The 19,459-nt window shown below is 45.3% G+C and overlaps 1 protein-coding gene across 4 annotated transcripts in view; it reads left to right on the forward strand.

Annotated features, from left to right (window-relative positions):
* SLC25A48 (solute carrier family 25 member 48) overlaps positions 1-19,459 on the forward strand; it is a 53,473-nt gene that overhangs the window by 22,574 nt on the left and 11,440 nt on the right. For all 4 annotated transcript variants that reach the window (XM_030927563.1, XM_010359909.2, XM_010359908.2 and 1 more), the window contains exons 5-6: positions 13,840-14,097; positions 16,482-16,615. In XM_030927563.1, the coding sequence (XP_030783423.1) occupies positions 13,840-14,097; positions 16,482-16,615 (392 nt within the window). The remainder of the gene's footprint in view (positions 1-13,839; positions 14,098-16,481; positions 16,616-19,459) is intronic.

Raw genomic sequence — 19,459 nt, forward strand, 5'->3', positions numbered from 1 at the left:
TTGGGCTGCCCCCTCTGATCTCCCTTGCCCTCAGTTGCTTGGGGGAAGAACTTTGGTGACAGCAGGTATTGGACAGGATTAACTACTGGGGAAGGGAGGGGAGGCTGACAAAGAGTCACCAGGCAGTGTTTTCTGCCAGGAATCCCTCCAGAAAATGAGAAGAAATGTAGTTTTCTTTCAGTTGCTCCTCAGGAACCCTCTAGGCTAGAGATAGAAAACTCAGAGACTCATCAGGACAGGGAGCTAACATACATATAACCTCCTATATTCTCTTGCTGCTAATAAAGACATGCCTGAGACTGGGCAATTCATAAATAAAAGAGGTTTAATTGACTCACAGTTCCACATGGCTGGGGAGGCCTCACAAACATGGCGGAAGGTGAAGGGGGAGCAAAGTCACGTCTTACGTGGCAGCGCGCAAGAGAGCATATGCCAGGGAACTCCTCTTTATAAAACCATCAGATCTCTTGAGATGTATTCACTGTCATGAGAACAGCATGGGAAAGACCCCACCACCATGATTCAATTATTTCCTACCAGGTCCCTCCCATGACACATGGGAATTATGGGAACTACAATTCAAGGTGAGATTTGGGTAGAGACACAACCAAATCTTATCACCTCCCACGGCCTTGCAGTAAATACAGAGTTTGTTTGACACAAGGCCAGCCACACCATGTGGGAGACAGAGTTATTCCTCAAATCAATCTCATAGGAGGCTTATAGGTTCGGGCTTTTTTCAAAGGCAGTTTTGTGGGAAGGGATGGAGATGGCTAGGCAATGGGTGCTTGCTGCTGATTGACTGGCATGCAATCATAGAGGTGTGGGAAATGGTCCTCCTATGCATGTTGTTGCTTCTGGGTGGGGCCACGGGAGCAGGGTTGGTGGGTCCAGGAGCAGGGCTGGTGAGTTGGTGCCACTGGTGTCAGACATGCAAAAAGCCTGAAAAGATATCTCAAAGGGCTAATCTTGGGTTTCACAATGCTGATTGTTCCTGCAGTGATGTTATTGGCAGGAGTAATTGGGGAAGTTGCATATCTGTGACTTCCAAAGTGATGACTGGCAATCCTTTATGTCTATACCTTAGCAGAATTCAGGCTCCTCTCCTCCCTCTAGCCTGTTGACCTCTCATTACTTTTAGGGAAGGGCGATTATCATTTAAAGTATAAACTGAATGTCTGGCAAAGTTAGCTCAACCTAAGCCAAGAAATAATCAAGGCAGCTTGAAGGATAAAGTCAAAAGGGGGGTTGGCTAGATTAGGTTGCCCCCACTGCCATAATTTTCTCACTGATCTAATTTTTGCAGAAGTAGTTTCATAAGTGAGAAGAGGTATCTGGGGAAGTGAATCCTCTCCCATTTTTCTTGAGAACACAGCTCTCCTAACCTATGTTTCATTTTTCCTCTTTTGATTGAAACCTGGACACAGAACATATTTTATCTTCTGCCTCAGTCTGCTATTAGAAAAGCATAGTTCAAGCCTAATGTGACAGCTTCAGTGTCCGAGAGACAGCTGGGAGTAGTGGGGACTGTGGCAAGCTGGGCCCACATCCTGTCCAAGGGAATGGCCACAACCCCACTTTAATTGAATGTTGCCCTGTGGCCTGATGTGCTTCAATCCTCCGATTTTTAAGAGAAGGCAAATAGGTAGATTTTTACGTGAGATATTTTGGTTGGAATGATCATGTAATTCAATGAAAAACAAACAGAGAGCTATATAACCCAAGGTTGTGTGAATTGCATAGAATGAGGCTGGGGATGGCTGCAGTCCTGTGGTCTGTGCCCTGGGTCAGGCCCAATCCATGTGTCGACTCTGCTCATGTGGGCATTGCTAGGCAGCCTTGGGCAGGGCTTGTGAGACTGATCAGGTTTTGTGGTTCTGCCTCAGGATTGCCAGTCCACTTCCAGGGTGATCCTATGTGATATGAGAGACAGCACACACATATGGAAGCCAGGTGCCAAGAGGTCTCTGGCTTCTTCGCTTTGGGACATGTGACAGGTGGACTGGAGGCCACAGTGAGGTGAGAGCCCAGCTCGGGTGGTTGGGGTACTGGCAAATATACAGCCAGTGTATATTCAGCCAGCCCCTCCTGATTGTCTGTTAGTGGTGATCCATGGTTGAAAATCTACAAGCTACAGAACATTGAAAGTAGAGGTAGAAAGTACCCATTCATGCAATTACAACCACTGGTAACACATTAATGTGTTTATTTTTCCATTCTGTATACATAGATTAAAGATTTTAAGAAGCTGTGATCATGCTATATGGACAATTTCATGTCCTGTTTTAAACTCAGCATTATAACAGAAACATTAACCATGTTATTAAAATAGCATATAAAATTTTTTAAGTAGATGGGCAATATTTAAAATGGATATGCACTAGTCCATCAAATACACATGCATGCACACACACACACAGACACACACACACTGAAAGGGTCTAGGTAGTATGGTAAGAATTAAGCTTCCAGAATTAGACTACCTGCTTCTAATTCTACTTCCACTGAACCCAAAAAAGGTTGGACAACTCACCTAATGTCACCGAGCCTCAGTTAACTCATCTGCAAAGCAGGCACGACAATAATAGCTACTTTATAGCTGGGATGCAATGAAATGTATTATACATGAAGACCTTAGCACAATGTCTGGCACATAGAAAATGTGAAATAAATGTTAGCTATTAGTAAATGTATTATTTAACAATCTTCCTACTGGTGAATATTTAGGTTGTTTGCAGTTTTTCCTCTTTTAAAAATAGTGATGTGATCAGCGAATATATTCATAAAGAGTTCTCTTTATTTAGGGTTATTTCCCTAAATGTGTGGGCTCTTTGATTCATGAGTGGGTTAAGGGGTGTGGCCATTTTTAACATTCTTGGTACTTATTATGAAATTGTTATCCAGAAGAGCTTTACCAAATCATATAAGTGGCTGCTTACATTTAAAGGGAATTTCCATTTGGCGCTGACTGCCATTGCACAATAACCAGTAATTCTGCCCTGTGTAAATGCTTCCAAATTAACAGAGGTATTCTCCTGGGGCCTCTGCCACTTGGCAAGCAGGGAGACACTGGCCTGTGTTCAGTTGGATGTGCCTGTGACAGTAAGGCACCTGTGAAAAAACCCTTCCTTTTAAAATCACTGCCCTTTGCATGGGCATGAGCCTAACTAGGTGGCCTGTTGAGCCAGAGCTAGAAGTCAGGGCTGTGGCCCTGCAGACCAGTAGTCCCTCTGCTGCCTGAGCTATGTCCTTCCTAGAAGTTCATGGTTAATGACACTCACTCCTCCCCCATCTGGGAGTGTTTAGATCTGTGTTTCCATTAAAAGCCTAATTAATGTGCAGATCACAAAGCCCCCCTACATAACAGGAGGTCGGAGTTGGGAGGATCAGGGAAGGATTGAACATTAACTCTGTGCTGACTATCCTAGTCATTGCACCAGGCACAACTGGAGGCAAGGGGCTGAGTTTTACACCTGTTTGAATTCACTGTGAATTGTTCATTCACAAGCATTTCCTGAGCCCCTGTTCTGAGGCAGGCAGAGTGGATAAAGAAGCGTTGGAAGCCCCGGCCTTCAGGGAGCCCGCAGTCTGGTGGGGGAGCCAGATGTGTGCTTCAATGAGAAAGGCCTCATGAAAGGCTTTGGAACCCCTGACTCTGGCTTGGTGTATCAGGAAGCCTGCAGAAAGGAAGTGGCCATTCATCATGTCTTTTAGTTCTACGTAGCATTTAGAGATGGGGACATGGGATGGAGAAGTGTTTTAACACTGTGGGAACAACATAGGGGAAGATTCTGTGGCAGGAAAATGTAGGCACGTGGTGGGACAAGGGAGCCTTTGGTTAGCACAGACAAGCAATGCACAGACAGTGGGGGTTTTGGAAGATGCTGAGTGAGTTGGGAAGAACTTGGATTTCTTCACCGAGGGTAGGCTTAGATTATATTCAGCAGGCAGTAAAGCACTTTGGACACCAGAATGATGCAATCAGAGTTGTGCTGGAGAAGAGGAAACTGGCCTCTGGAAGGGGTGGAAGAGTAGTGGGAATTGTAGAAGTGGGTAGATTGATTTGAAGGCTGCAGCCATAGACCTGGGGCCCTGGGCTTGGAAACAGAGATGGGTGGCAGATCCAGAGGCCCTGATGATATAGAAGCAGCAGGCCGAGCTTTAGGCATAAGCAGGAGAGAGGTAAGTGTCAACAACGACTGAAGATCCCAAAGTTGGATGACAATGAGACAAGTGGAACCCCCCACACAGGGAATTAAGCAGCAAATGAAACATGTAAGACGGTTCTTGGCATGGAGCAGGTAATCAATCAATGCTTACTGTGGCTGCTGCTGGAGGGGCAGCCTTGAGTGAGACGAGGATGAGTTTGGCCTGGTCTGTGTAGTGTGAGGTGCCTGTGAGACTACACCTGGAAGCATCAGGGCTGCAGGTAGAGGCACAAGTGCAATAGGCATAGAAGTGACCATTGAGGTTGTGACATTAGATGCAAACACCAAGTAAGCTGCAAATAAGGCAGAAGACGGCAGCAAAAAGAAGATTTACTGAAGGAATGTGAGAAGGAGCAGAGAGTTACAGTAACACTAATAACTGCAGTTAAAATTATCAAGCTCATACCATGTATTGAGCTATACCATGTTAATGCCCATTCCATTATCATCACAGCAACCCTATGAAATAGGCCCACTTATCATCTTTATTTTACAGATGAGAAAACCGAGGCTGAATTACATAATTTGTCCATGCTCACATAGCTGTCCCTTGCAGAGGTGGGGAATTACCCCAGGCCATGCAACTCTATGACCCCTAGAAACTGAGTCCTGAGAAATTGGTGTTACTGAAGTAGGAGGAAGGAGCATATGGAGGGGAAAAGTGCTAAAGTTAGGGTGATGATGGGGACAAAGACAGAGGGCAATGGAGAAGGAAAAGGCATTCATTTCCAAGTTGGGAGAGAAGAAAGAAAGAAAGTAAAAATGCAGAGAGATTCTTGAGGGCAAGTGGGAGGAAGTTGAGGGAATTGATGTCAGAAGACCTGGCTCCATCATACTGAAGACAATCTGGATAGAAAGGAATCAGAGCATGGCCAGGATTTGAGGTGAAGAAGGTCCTAATTTCTGGACGTGCTAAGAGCAGACAAGCTGGGCTGGATGATAACAGCAGAGAGGGCCAGCTGAGAGGTGGGTCTCAGCAGGTGAGACCAAAAAGCCATCTGAGCACAAGAATCTGCATGGTGACAAAATAAGGCAAAAACATTTCTGTAGTTTCCCTGAATCCTCAGAGATGCCTGCCTAGGAGGTCATCAGCTGTGCCTCTGAGGCCCTGAGTACATCCATTTGTCTCTTTAGCAACATGGTTTTATTGCTCCTTTGAAGATGTGTGGCAACCAAGGAAAATATTCTACTCCAGGCAGGTTGACCTTGGGAAGGAACAGCAGATTTTCCAAGACTTTCCCAGTACAGGGTAGGGGTTGTTGATGTTAAAATCCCTGAAGGAACACACAACCCTTGAAGATGAAAGCTTATGCAGAAAGGCAGGAACCCTTGGAGCATGAAAAGGAACCCAAAAACCTGAAGACAACCCAGGCCTGTATAGCCTGGGCCTTCTTAAGTAGGCTGTGGGTTGCCAACAGCAAGTGAGAGCTGGAGCAATGGCAGCCCAGGAGTGAAGGGAGGAGGTCTGTAGAGAGGCCAAGCATATAGCCATGCAGTTCCAAAGAAGTCCTTGTTCTGAACGGTTTGACTAGTTAGAACCCTTTGAACAGGTTGTCCTTTTCAAACAGTTGTCCCACATGGTTACCAGACATTAAAGGAGCATATGGAGGGGAAAAGTATAGTGCATAATATACCATTGTACAAATTATGTACATTGGTGACACATGTTTATTTAAAGCAATTGACAACAGCAAGTATTGTCCTGATTTCTGGACTTAACACCAGTATTGGTCATTCTTGGCCCCATGTGGGCAACAGTGATCTCCCTCAGTAGACTTGGCTGCAGGCCACAGCTGCCTGAAGTTGGCAGGTCCAGCACTGCCAGAATCCAGAGTCATATAAGGACAGGGTGATAAAAATAGGAATAAGAACTATTTGCCTTGAGTAAGGGACATTTGCATGGCATGCATTTCAGTAAAGTACATTTGTCAACATTCCCTTTTCACATTCATAAAGGCCAAATGAGTTGGACAGGCCACTTATTCTCCCCCTTTCACAGATAATGAGGAAACTGAGACCCAGTGAGATTGAATCTCCTGCATGGGGTTGTACATTAAATAGCAACTGAATAGGAATGCAAATCCAGGGCTTTTTCTATGAAAGCATCTGCCTATCTTGGGCCTCTCAGGTCATGAGTAAACTGCTGGACTCTTAGCAACAGGAACTAGGTAGGAGCTTCCCAGCTGGTAATATCCTGGGAAGTGATCTGAGGGGTCTACCAGCCTGTTCAAGCTCAAACCCAAACTGAGGATGTTAGAGCCAGCCTGTCCGCTGGAGGATGTACAGCCACGTTACTGGATGCTTCCATCACATCTAAGCAGTGCTGTAGGTGGGACCCTGATTTTGGAATTTCCTTTAATATCCAAAGCCTCTGACCCAAGAATCATTCAGGGCCAGCCTTTCGACAAATGCCAAGGGTGTGAGTCTTGGGAGTGCTGAGACCTGCCTAAGTCAGGTGCTCCATTGTCCGTGGAGTGGATGCTGAGATATTTATGGGACTCGGGCCACAGTGTATGATTCCTGTCAATAGGAAACTCACCGCCACACTAAGTGCAAAACAACATGCTCAGAAAACAGTAGCAACAGAGGCAAGCCATACTAGGGGGCACAGCCTCTGGCATGGGCTGCAGGCCCCTTTTTCTAAGAGCGCCTTGTTAATATGGAAAATGTGGTCCAACCCATCAAACAGCAGCTGTACTTTTAAGTGGTAGTGGACTAAGAAAACAAATATGTCAAGAAGCTGCTATGGATTACTAGTATGTTTAAGTAAAATGTTATTGTGTTACCTGTGATAGCACCTACACATATGAGAAAAATGGGCACATATGTATGAGACATTGTAGGAATTCTGTCAATGCATAATGCTCATGGATTCTGGGGTGCCTTGAAATGACTCCCACTGGCTGAGCCTTACGGGACACAGAACCCTTGTGAAAATCTGCACATCCCTGACTAGTGACCCACAGATCCTTATTTGTGGATGGCTGATTTGTCAAGGATTTTCTGTAGAAAGTGGCCTCTTGAGAAATTACGTTGTGTTCCTGTTCCACCACCCACATACCCACACAGCAGAGGAGGCTGGGAGCACTTTCTCTTCCAGAGAGTGGCCAGGCCTTTGTGCTCCTGTGGGCCAGTTCTGCTCCCCTCAGTGGCCAGCCATTGTGTTTCTGCTGGCCTTACTGTTTCCAAGGTCATGGCCCATTGAAGACATTGAATAGCATTGACTGAGAAAGGAAAATAAATAGAACATCTTTGTGTCTGTGTCTAAGGAAGGCACAGTGACTTTCTGTGGCTGGGTCCCTGGGTTCTGGAAGAGGGGCAATAGTGGTAGATCTGGTGTCCCCAGTCTGTGTCCAGCCCAGCTCAGCCCTTCTGAAATTGGATGTGCCCTAAGAGATGGCTGCGTTGGTACCTGTTAGGATTGGCGAAACCTGGACCTACAACCCCCACCCCCCAAAATAAAACTCCCTGCAGAAGCATCTGCTTTCTAAGCATCTACCATCTACCTCCCAGGCTAAACAGGAGGCCAGCAGTGAGGCACTAGCACTTCACAGAGAGCTGCAAAGCCAGATAGCTATGGCCTGTGGGTTTAGGTATGCTGGCCAGGTCTGAGCTGGATAAGGCAGGAGGCCTGGGCCCTCCTCCACGTCCTAGGGCAGCGGGTTGCTATTTTCATTGACTTTGGACATCTTGCTAGTCTTGGTTACATAGGTGCAGGGGGCCTGAGATGGCCCTAATTGAAGCTGGGAAAACGAAGGAAGTCACAGGCATCCTGAGTTTTTGAGGTACATAATCCATATCTATCCTAATAAAAGGTAGCATGCCCTTGATCTAGAGAGGCAGCAGTTTTTGAGGTACATAATCCATATCTATCCTAATAAAACGTATGCCCTTGATCTGGAGAGGCAGCAAAGGTTGGTCTCAAATGCAAAGCACTCATGATTTACAAAAGATCAAAATTTGATTAATGTTTTTATCCTCATTACAGAATAAAAAATTCTAATTGGAGAAATTAGGTACACTTCACTTGAGAAGGAAATATACCTAATGCCAATCCTTTCACATATACATGTATGCCCTGAAGGTTCAGGAACAATGGACTGGGAGTTGGCAGTTCCCTGTAAGCTGTGTCCTGATCCGGCACCTCGTAGTCTTCTTCAGGTTCCTTGGACAAAGGACATGCAAGTTCACAGATCTCAGTTGTGCATATTTCCAAGACTGACTTTCCAGTAACTTTCCAAATCAGCTTTTAAGAGTCATCAAAATTGGGTTTTCACAAACTAAAATTGGTCCCATGGTATCAGAGTACCAAGAACTCTGATTCAGTGTTTTCCTGAGGCTATCTGCCAAGTTTCCTGGCATCCCCCCAACTCTGCCACCCCCACAAGCCAGAGAGCACTTAGCATCACATGGGCCACTGGTGGAGATTTCTACTGTTTTCCAGAAGAAGGCTTTTCTGTTTATTCCTGTTTATCAGCAGGGCTATCTTACACTGGTCATAGTTTTCTATGGCTCCTACTCTTGCTGTTGAATTGAAAATCAGTATAAGTGATAAGTGCATCATCATGTTAGGTTTGTCTGACTTTGGGCCTCACAAATGGTGGTGGTGTGATGCATTTTTATCTCAGGTATATTTATGCGTAGAATTATAATAGCTACCTTTGATGACATTCTGCTCTGTGGACCCAATATGAATCATCCATACCACTATTGGTAGTGCCAGTGCTGATGGACTTGTAAGTTATAACCAGTGCCCCAGAGAAAGGTTGCTTCTCAATGAATGACACCTCATGATACCACAGAGTTCTTTTACCTTGAAAATCAGGGGAGGATAGGTAGCCTGTGGAATCACTGCTCTTCCTAACTGGACTGTAAACAAAACAGTTTATTTCAAATATAAGAAGTCACTTCCAGGCCGGGCGCGGTGGCTCAAGCCTGTAATCCCAGCACTTTGGGAGGCCGAGACAGGCGGATCACGAGGTCAGGAGATCGAGACCATCCTGGCTAACACGGTGAAACCCCGTCTCTACTAAAAAAATACAAAAATCTAGCCGGGCGAGGTGGCGGGCGCCTGTAGTCCCAGCTACTTGGGAGGCAGAGGCAGGAGAATGGCGTGAACCCGGGAGGCGGAGCTTGCAGTGAGCTGAGATCCGGCCACTGCACTCCAGCCCGGGCGACAGAGCGAGACTCCTTCTCAAAAAAAAAAAAAAAGAAGTCACTTCTACTGTAGAGTGTGATGACATAGGTGAATGCAATTGTAAAAACTTATCAATCGTGCACTTGAGAGCTTTACCTTTTATTGAATAAAAAGGATACCTCAATTAAAAAACAAACTGATAAAAACAAGAATAAGAGGCCAGAGGAGGAGAACAGGGGCTTTTGAGAATGAGACTTAAGAATGGGGAGGAGGTCCAGCCAAGATTGCATGGCCACAATGTAGTAAGGAAATGTCAGACAAACCCCAAATCAGTAAAGCTCTATTAACAAGCAGAGGAGTCATGTACTCTTAAAAAATGTCAGTGTCACAAGAAACAAAGAAAGGCTATGGAAATGTTCCAGATTGAAGCACTGCATCCTGTCCTGGAGGGGAAAATGCTATAAAGAGCACCATGAAGATCAAATGACAATTTGATTATAGATGGTAGATTAAGTACTGTCAATATAGCTATACGAAACTGATAATTGTACTATACTTATGTAAGACAATATCTCCATTCTTAGGAAATATGTTTCAACATATTTAGGGGTAAAGACCCATCAAGTATGTAATTCACCCAGAAATAGTTTAGAAAATAATATCTCCATTCTTAGGAAATATGTTTCAACATATTTAGGGGTAAAGACCCATCAAGTATGTAATTCACCCAGAAATAGTTTAGAAAATAGTTATGTATGAATGTGTAAAAATACATCTATATGTACACACACACACACACACACACACACACACTCCCTATTGCTTACCTTGGGAAGAAAAGAAGAAAAAGGATAGGTTTGAGTCTTGTTGCCAAGGTCAGTTCAAGGTTTGATAGGTGTTTATCCAACATCTGCACCTCCAAGCAAACACGTTGTCATCAGAATCCCCTCTTTCAATCAATGACTCCTGAAAGCCACATCATACCCATAGCTGATTCATGAAAACCTTGACTCCTGGTTAAGTCGCTGTTACCTGGAAATGAATGGGGCTTGGGCAAAGTTTAGACACTGGGACAATTACATTGATTCAGTTGAATTGAATGTACACGAGTGAGAAGGGAGGGAAGTGAAGAGAGTGGGAGAGAGAACCCACAAAAAATAAGCAAATGAGCTAAAAGGTTAGCAAGGGATGAATCTGGGTAAATGGTATGTATGGGCATTCTTTATACTGTTTTGCTTTTTATGCCTCTTTTGCAAATTTGGAATTATTTCCAAATAAAAAGTTTTTTCAAAAAAAATTGGGAATGAAGGCGCTAGAAAGAATTCCAAGAGCTTCACACTATAAACTTGGGTCAGTTTGGAGTTGTGTCAGTATCCTGGTGATGGGAGTCACCGTGATAATTATACTGCACTAACAGCCATAAATGGGTAATTCCAAAGCGATAAAAGCTAGATTGGTTATGTGGCAAACCTGGGAGAATGAGAGAGAATTTCCTTATTGTTTACTCTGCAGAGAAAAGGAAAACAGTACAGGAATTTTGTTGACAAGGCCAGTTGGAGGTTTGGTGAGTGTTTTCCCAACATCTGTACTTTCAAACAAGCAGATTGTTATCAAGATCCTCTCCTTCAATCAGTAACTCCTGAAAGCCACTATTTACCCACAGTTGCTTCATGAAAACCTTGACTTCTGGGTCAAGTCAGTGTTACCTGGAGATGAAAGAGGCTCAGGCAAAGATTATACATTGGGACAATGACATCTATTCTGTCTAATGGCAAAATTTCCTCAGATGAACCAGGCAGTAGCACCGTGGATTTGGAAGAGGAAGGCATGCCTAGTGATCTCTCAGTGGGCTTTCAAAGGCCATCATGTCTGATCTTGCTCAGAGGGGCCTTGTGCCCCCAACGGTGGCTACCACCCTGGCTCACCTCCTATGGGATCCACTGTAGAAGAAGTTGGCTCCATCTCCTGCCCACACTGTAGCTGGCCTAATGGTTATGGCAGGGATTCACTCCCTTCCCCACTCGCAGATGGAAAACACAGCATGGGTTTGTTCAAGCACACTTCCCAGGCACAAAGAAGCCTCCCCTTCAACCTCACCTGCTTCTGGGATGAGTTAAAGTACAGATTGCACTTTATTTTCCAATCTCTAGACTGTGGAGTCATGAAGCTGAATGCTCCTAACATTTCCACTGGTAAAGATGGACTGTTTGGGGGACTTGGACATTGACCTATATGATGAAAGCTGTCTGCCTGTTTACCAGCATGTGTAAAACCAAACTGAAACACTATGCAGAGAATTAAACTCAGGTGGCAAAATAGGCTTGTGGTCACAGACAAACTTTATTCTATTTCTTTCCTGGTCGTGTCACATTATGTTATTTCCTGGAGAAGGGAAAGTTAAGAACAAGAGCCTACTTTATCTGCACTGGGTCTGGAAGGTCTGTCTGGTCATGAATCAAAGCCTCATAGCAGAGAAGGATCCATAGCAGAGAAAGGTCCATAGCAGAGAAGACAAGCATCAGAGCAGGAGATGGGTAGCAAATGAGAGAGAAGCAGTCTCTGCTGGCTATGTGCATGCCTAGAAGAACCTGGAGACAATCCCTGAGCTGCCAGCATAGACTACTGAGATAAGATAAGAAGATAGCAGCCCTGGGTCCCAGGACTCTGGGGGCCAAGAGCCCCAGTTCTGCCCTACAACTGTTCAGGGCACAGCCTGGCTAGGGCTGGAGTAAGTCACTGAGAATATACCCAGCTCTCCAACCTGTGGGTCCTGCCACCAATTCATGTCAGCAACTTTGGTCTCAGTTGATAACTTATTAAGCCCCTACAATGTTCAAATCACCATGCTGGACACTGTACATGTATTACTTTATTTGCACTCATGACAACCTCTCCCTCTTTTAACGTAAGGAAATGAGCTGAAAATGCTGACTTGCCAAGGTAAATTTCGAATTATTTCCAAATAATTTTAATAAAATTATTTATTTTATTTTTATAAAATTATAAATATTATAGATTTAAAATTTTATATATAATTTATAAATTATTTTCTTTTTTATTGTGCTTAACTTTTATTTTCTTTTTTTATGATACTTTAAGTTCTAGGGTACATGTGCACAACGTGCAGGTTTGTTACATATGTATACATGTGCCATGTTGGTGTGCTGCACTCATTAACTCATTATTTACATTAGGTATATCTCCTAATGCTATCCCTCCCCCCTCTCCCCACACCATGACAGGCCCTGGTGTGTGATGTTCCCCTTCCTGTATCCAAGTGATCTCATTGTTCAATTCTCACCTGTGAGTGAGAACATGCGGTGTTTCGTTTTTTGCCCTTACGATAGTTTGCTAAGAATGATGGTTTCCAGCTTCATCTGTGTCCCTACAAAGGACATGAACTCATCCTTTTTTATGGCTGCATAGTATTCCATGGTGTATATGTGCCACATTTTCTTAATCCAGTCAGTCTATCACTGATGGACATTTGGATTTGTTCCAAGTCTTTGCTATTGTGAATAGTGCCGCAATAGACATATGTGTGCATGTGTCTTTATAGCAGCATGATTTATAATCCTTTGGGTATATACGCAGTAATGGGATGGCTGGGTCAAATGGTATTTCTAGTTCTAGATCCTTGAGGAATCGCCACACTGTCTTCCACAATGGTTGAACTAGTTTACAGTCCCACCAACAGTGTAAAAGTTCCTATTCCTCCACATCCTCTCCAGCACCTGTTGTTTCCTGACTTTTTAATGATCGCCATTCTAACTAGTGTGAGATGGTATCTCACTGTGGTTTTGATTTGCGTTTCTCTGATGGTGAGTGATGATGAGCATTTTTTCATGTGTCTGTTATCTGCATAAATGTCTTCTTTTGAGAAGTGTCTGTTCATATCCTTCGCCTACTTTTTGATGAGATTGTTTGTTTTTTCTTGTAAATTTGTTTGAGTTCTTAGTAGATATTTTTATAAAATTATAGATTTTAAATTTTATATATAATTTATAAATTATTTTCAATAAGCGGTAGAGCTAGGATTTGCAGCCAGGACAATCTGGCTCCAAATCTCATATACATTTTGCCCTGCCACACTGTGCATAAGTGTGTACACAGACACATACACAAATACACACACACCCACACACACAACATGTTGGATTTTCTAGCTTCAAAAAAGAGCTTAATGTGGCTTGTCATAATTGATTCTAGACATTCTGAAGTCACATCTGCTTCAAAAGAAGTAGTGGTATTGACCTAAAGTAACTGGTGTTCTATCATGTGGCTGGGATTGTCCCCAGTCTGGCTGTGTATATTGGCAGGGGCTCTTGTTGGGACCTCAGTATCCTGGTTTGAACTGCCAAGGTCAGATTTGGTAAAAGCTGATGGGCTACATGAGAGGGAACTGTCAAAGGGCTGGGCTGGCTCCAGTGTCAGGGAATGTCCAGTCTCTTACGCCCTGGGTCACTTGCCACCTTCTCTCCCTTGTCTTTGCAGCCAACCTCGGTTTGAAGTCCAAGGCAGTGGCTCCTGGGGAGCAGCCAGCATACCAGGGGCCCGTGCACTGCATTACAACCATTGTGAGGAATGAGGGCCTGGCAGGGCTGTACCGGGGGGCCAGTGCCATGCTGCTGAGGGATGTCCCAGGCTATTGCCTCTACTTCATCCCCTACGTGTTCCTGAGTGAATGGATCACACCTGAGGCCTGCACAGGCCCCAGCCCCTGTGCCGTATGGCTGGCGGGCGGCATGGCAGGTAAGGGCAGCAGCAGCTGGAGCCGCACCCCTGTGCAGGCCACGGCAGTGGGACAGCTGGGGAACTGCCATGCCCTTCTCAGCCCAGGGGGAGGGCAGGACACATTTAGGTACTCACCCAACAATTATTTGTTAGGTACCTACTGTGTCCCTGGCCCTCTCCCACCTCAGCCTCATCCCTTTTCCTATGCAGCTATGAGAATGGCAGTTCCCATTTGAGCCCATTTGACTTTCAAGCAATGGATATATTTTGAACACATACTCTGTGTCAGGCATTACTAAGCTTTGGAAAGGAAATCCATTATCATGGTTCAGTTTATTAAATGCAACCTTTGTGATGTAAGGATGCCATTAGTTCTACAAGGCAGGAATCAGTCTCCCCATTTCACAGATGAGAAAACTCAGGTCCAGAAATGTTAAGTAGCCAATCCCAGGTCACACAGCTGGTGCTGACAGTATAGCAGGGACTCTGCAGCCAGAAAGATTTAAGTTCAAATCCACACTTCATCATTTTGTGACCATGGCCTGGCTTCTTAACCTCCCTGCTCAGAATCCTGCACCACATCCCTCTTTCATTTAAGGTAAAAGTTGACATCCTTGCAATGGTTTTCCAGGCTCTCAGTGATCTAGCTCCCTGTTCCCCACCCACCTCACTTCTACTCCTCTCCCCTTCCTCACTTTCTCCAGTCACACTCGTCTCTGCTGCAACTTGACCATGGCGGGCCCTTTCCCAACCACAGGGCCTTTGTACCTGCTACTCTCGCACCTCCTGAATTTAACAATGTGGAGGCCACTGGGGATGTTGGTAAGGGCCATTTGATGGAGAGAAGGGTGTAAAAACCTGATGGAGTGGGATCAAGAAAGAATGAGATGAAGGATATTGGTGCACCCAAGTATACACAACTCTTCTGAGGGTTCTGCTATGCTGTAATGAGGAACAGAGAAACAGAGCCATAGCCAGAAGGGTTATGGAAGTCAAGAGAGGATACCTTTTTAAGAAGGCTGGCATCATGGCATGTTTGATGTGATGGGAAAGATCTAACAGAAAGAAGAAAATCATGAATCCTCCTCCTCCTCCCTCTCCTCCTCCTCCCTCTCCTCCTCCCTCTCCACCCCCTCCTCCTCTTTCTCTTTCCCCCTCTCCTCCTCCTCCTCCTCCCTCTCTTTCTCCTCCTCATCATCACAATTTGCCATGCTGTCAGCTCATAGCAAACACATAATGAAGCTGATGTCTTAGCCACCTTACTATAGTTTCACCTTCTGGCCTCCAGGTGCCTGTGCTCATGCCCAGCTACTAGTAAGAGCTCAGTCAGTACCGACTGGCAGAGAAGACTGCAAGGCCCCATCCACTCTCACTTCTGCAGAAAGCAGGTGTGAATGGCCTGACAGGCAAATCCCATTTTGCAATGCCCTTTCCCATGGGCTGAGGGACAAGGGAGTGCACCAGGGCAGTACCCTGGGAAGTGGTCCCACTGTCCTGGCAGAAGGCACAGGTTTAGAGAGGCTCCTGGAGGACCAAGGGCAGGAGGCTAAGGGGACCAGAGTCCAGGATAGGCCGAGGGCCAAGGACAGTCTAAGGTCTCCTTTGGGAGCTACTGGGCAGCAATTACAAACCATGCAAACCAGTTGCCCTGGACTTTAACATCAATTTGTTTTTCTCTCCTCATCTAGGAATATATGAATTTCTGTGTTTATATAGTAGCCTGGCATTGTTTTCCTAGAATTCCTTACCTGAGCGTATCCCATGAGGATGACCTAGTGGCACGTGATCCCAAGGCTTCTATTCCACATACTTGAAAAAGAAAAGAGATTTTTCAAAAAGCTGTCCCTGCTCTGTTTTTGCAACCCCCAGGCTGGCCCTTCCTTGGTGAGCAGCCTATCTGCATGTGCATGTTTAGCTTCTCTGGGTTCAGAGTAAATCCTGCCCTCAGCGAGCTGCGAACCTTCAGCCTCATGCCTCACCCTGGGCTTTCTTCTGGTGCCCCGGGAAGGTGCTGCCAAGTACCTGTGGAGCCTGTTACTCTTTCTCCAATAAAAACTGCTAATAAAGACTGCCACGTCTTGAACACTGGCTGTGGACTGGCACTGTGCTCAGTGCTTCACGTTCATCAATTCATTTCGTCCTCAAAACAGCCCCACAAAGATAGGTACTGCCGCCCCATTTTACAGACGAGAAGCCCGAGGCTTAGAGAAGGGAGGAAAGTTTTGCCAAGTCTCACAGCGAGTGGCAAGCGAGAATCAGAAACAAACTTTGCGGGTTCTAATCCTGAGCTCTGTATCTTCTCCCGGTTTAATGAATCTCTAAATGGTAGAAATCCGCAAGGAGCCAGGCCCCTCCCGATCCTAAGGAGCCAGCCCCTGACACCTGTTTCTTTCTCTTTGCAGGAGCAATTTCTTGGGGGACAGCGACTCCTATGGATGTTGTGAAAAGTCGACTCCAAGCTGATGGGGTTTATTTAAACAAATATAAAGGTGTCCTGGATTGTATCTCCCAGAGTTACCAGAAGGAAGGTCTTAAAGTAAGCCCACAGTAGGCCTGCGGGGCCAGTGTCAGTTCCTGGAAGGTGATTCACACATTTAGTAGGATGTGGGACTACAGAGAAGGGAATCAGGAGACCAGGAGGCTGCTGGTGATTACGTGTCAGGTGCCACAAGTGGGTGCTTTGTCAAGCACTTCACCTAGGTGGTCTTTTCACATGGCCAGTGGAGGAGGTAGGTATGTGACCTACCTGACAGAGGTTCAGAGAGGGCTGGTAATCTGCTTGCAGCCACACAGCTGGTCCATGGTGGCGCCTGGGCCTGGTCTACGTCTGTCTGTCACCACAGTTTGCCTTCTCATCAAGGTAGGTTGGGCAGTCCTTCCTCACTCATGGCTCAGTGCCTTCCCCACCCCTCCTCCTGGTGGGAATTGCCAGAGCTGCCTTGCCTCCTTCCTGTCCTCAGTCAGCTCATCTCACCAGTTCCAGGCCCTGTGAACTGTCTTCTGCTCTCCCACCTAAGCCCTGACCCCAGACCTCTGGCCTCGGCTGAGGAGGCAGCCTCCAACCCATTTCCCTTGGCTGTGTCTCCTCTGTTCTTCCTACAGCTCAAGGGCTTAACCTAACACACACCCCTTCCCACCACCTGAAAAGGTGCTGCCCCAGGATAGACCAGACTTCCATATCCAGTGTCCAAGGTTATAAACAGATTCATCACCCTCTGGAGAAACCATCCTGCTGGCTCTTTCTTGCATGGGCTCCTTGCTTTCTTGGTGTGGCTCTTAGAGTTAGCAGATGTGGGTTCAAAGTCAGATGTAGCTACTGTGAGCTGGCAGGATCCAAGCAAGCAGCTTCATGTCTTAGGGCCTCAGTTTCTCCTAGAATGATCATCCCTTCCATGAAGGGTGGGGCATTTGTGGGTTAATACAAAAAGCACTCCATTATGTAACCCATAGGGAAGAGTTAACCCTTTCTCATTTGCATTAGTATTATCAGTATTGATTTTATTAGCACCAGCGTTACCCCAGAGCTCTGAGTCTTTTCTCACATGGCTGCCCCACCCCAGGCCCTGCCAGATGAGTCTGCCCCATCCTTCCAGGCCCAGTGCAGTCCACCACCCTCCCCAGGATCCATGTCCTTGGCTTGCTTCTCGTGTACCTCTCTCAAGGCGCTTCTCACACACCACCACGGGCGACAGCTATTTCTATACCTGCCCTTCCTCTGCCTCTTAAAGCAAGTTTTCCGAGGTCCTGTTTTACTCTCTCCCCCAACTTGGGAAAGATGCAGAGTTGGGATGACCCAGTGTTGCAGTAAATAACTAACATGCCCCATGAGAGGGACAAGATCCAAAAGCTAGATCAAAGGGCCACATCTAAAAGACAGAACTACCAGAAGTCACTGTAAAGTCCAGCCCTTAGTATTCAATCATGGACCAATCAACTGTGTAGAGGATGGGGCGATCTGATTTGGTGAAGGCTCCTAAGGAAAAATGCCTTAGTGCTTTAGTTTCCAAATGCTTATTTTTAGAGCACCTAGTATGTGGTAGGCACAGTTCTAGGAGCTGGGGACAGAGCAGTAAACTAAAGAGAAAAAGCCCATGCTCTGATCAGCTAATGTGCAGTGAGCCAACAGTGAGACCTGTCCCAAGGTTGCATTAATAGAAGTATAGTGGGTAGAATAAAGGAGGTGGAGGCCTCTGCCCTGACCAGATTACAGCTGAAATGTTGCATCCACCTTTGGTCACTGCCCATTAAGCAAGACCCTAGTGGTGCCCTGGGAATGAAGAGCAGGATATCATAGTGTGTGAGGAAAGGCTGGACCCTGGTTAGTATAAGAAGATGTGATAAGGAGGAAACTTGAGTTCTATCTTTATGTTTTAAGGATGGATAAACTCAGAGCTTTACTGTTCTCATTATTTTAAATTCCTTTTTAAAATTTTTAACAAGAGCTGCCCTGACAGAAGGGTGAAGCCCAGCCCTGGTGTGGCCTCAATTGTCTTTTGTATCTTTTTTTTTCTTCTTCTTCTTCTTTTTTTTTTTTTTTAGCAGAAGTACAGTTTGTGATTCAGCCAATGAGTACAGAAGGATATAAAAGTGTTTCAAATGGATGATTCATTTTTATTTGAGATGTTTTTGTCTACTTCCCCAAATATTAATGTGTCATAATTTGTAAAGAATCTGTAGAGGCAAAATATATTGCTGATATTATTTCCTGCAAAAATTACTGTGCTCTTTAAAAAATGAAGTCCTGGAAGTCAGCTAAGTTCAGATGATTGGTTTCTTAATCTTGATAGCATTTGGTCCTCACTGTTGGTTCAGAGACAGGTTTTAAGTCAAGATAACAATACTCAGCTTGAGTAACCACTGCATGATCAGATGGTTCAAGGTTAATTGTTTAAAATTTGTATTAATTGGTCAAAAATTGGTAATGTATGAACATAGGAAGCTTCCAAAACTACCTGAGGATATACTGTGTCGATGCCCTGCCTGTGGTCCCTGTCCTCACTCAAAGGCAATTACCATAAAGTTTCTTGTGATACATTTCAAAAACATTGACAGTGTATATAAGAATATATGTGTATGTACCTATCTACGTATGCTTGTATATGTTACTGTTTACTTATGAACATAAATAGTAACATAAACAAAAATAACGACACCATCTAGAGCAATCAGGTTGTCTCAAAGGCAGTTTTCTGGCAGCAGCAGGAGGAGGAGGTAAAGAGGACTCCCTGGTGCCCCAGGGATGGCTCCAGTTCCCGGCTGGCTTGGGCTCTGGCCATATGGAGCATCCCTCCCCAAGCATTCTTGACTGTGGCTCACAGAGGCAGAGTGCAAGGCCCCAAGTCCATCATCATCCAATCTGTTCTCACCTTCCTATGGAAGA

Source organism: Rhinopithecus roxellana, chromosome 3, assembly GCF_007565055.1.
Source record: "Rhinopithecus roxellana isolate Shanxi Qingling chromosome 3, ASM756505v1, whole genome shotgun sequence".
Taxonomy (NCBI): domain Eukaryota; kingdom Metazoa; phylum Chordata; class Mammalia; order Primates; family Cercopithecidae; genus Rhinopithecus; species Rhinopithecus roxellana.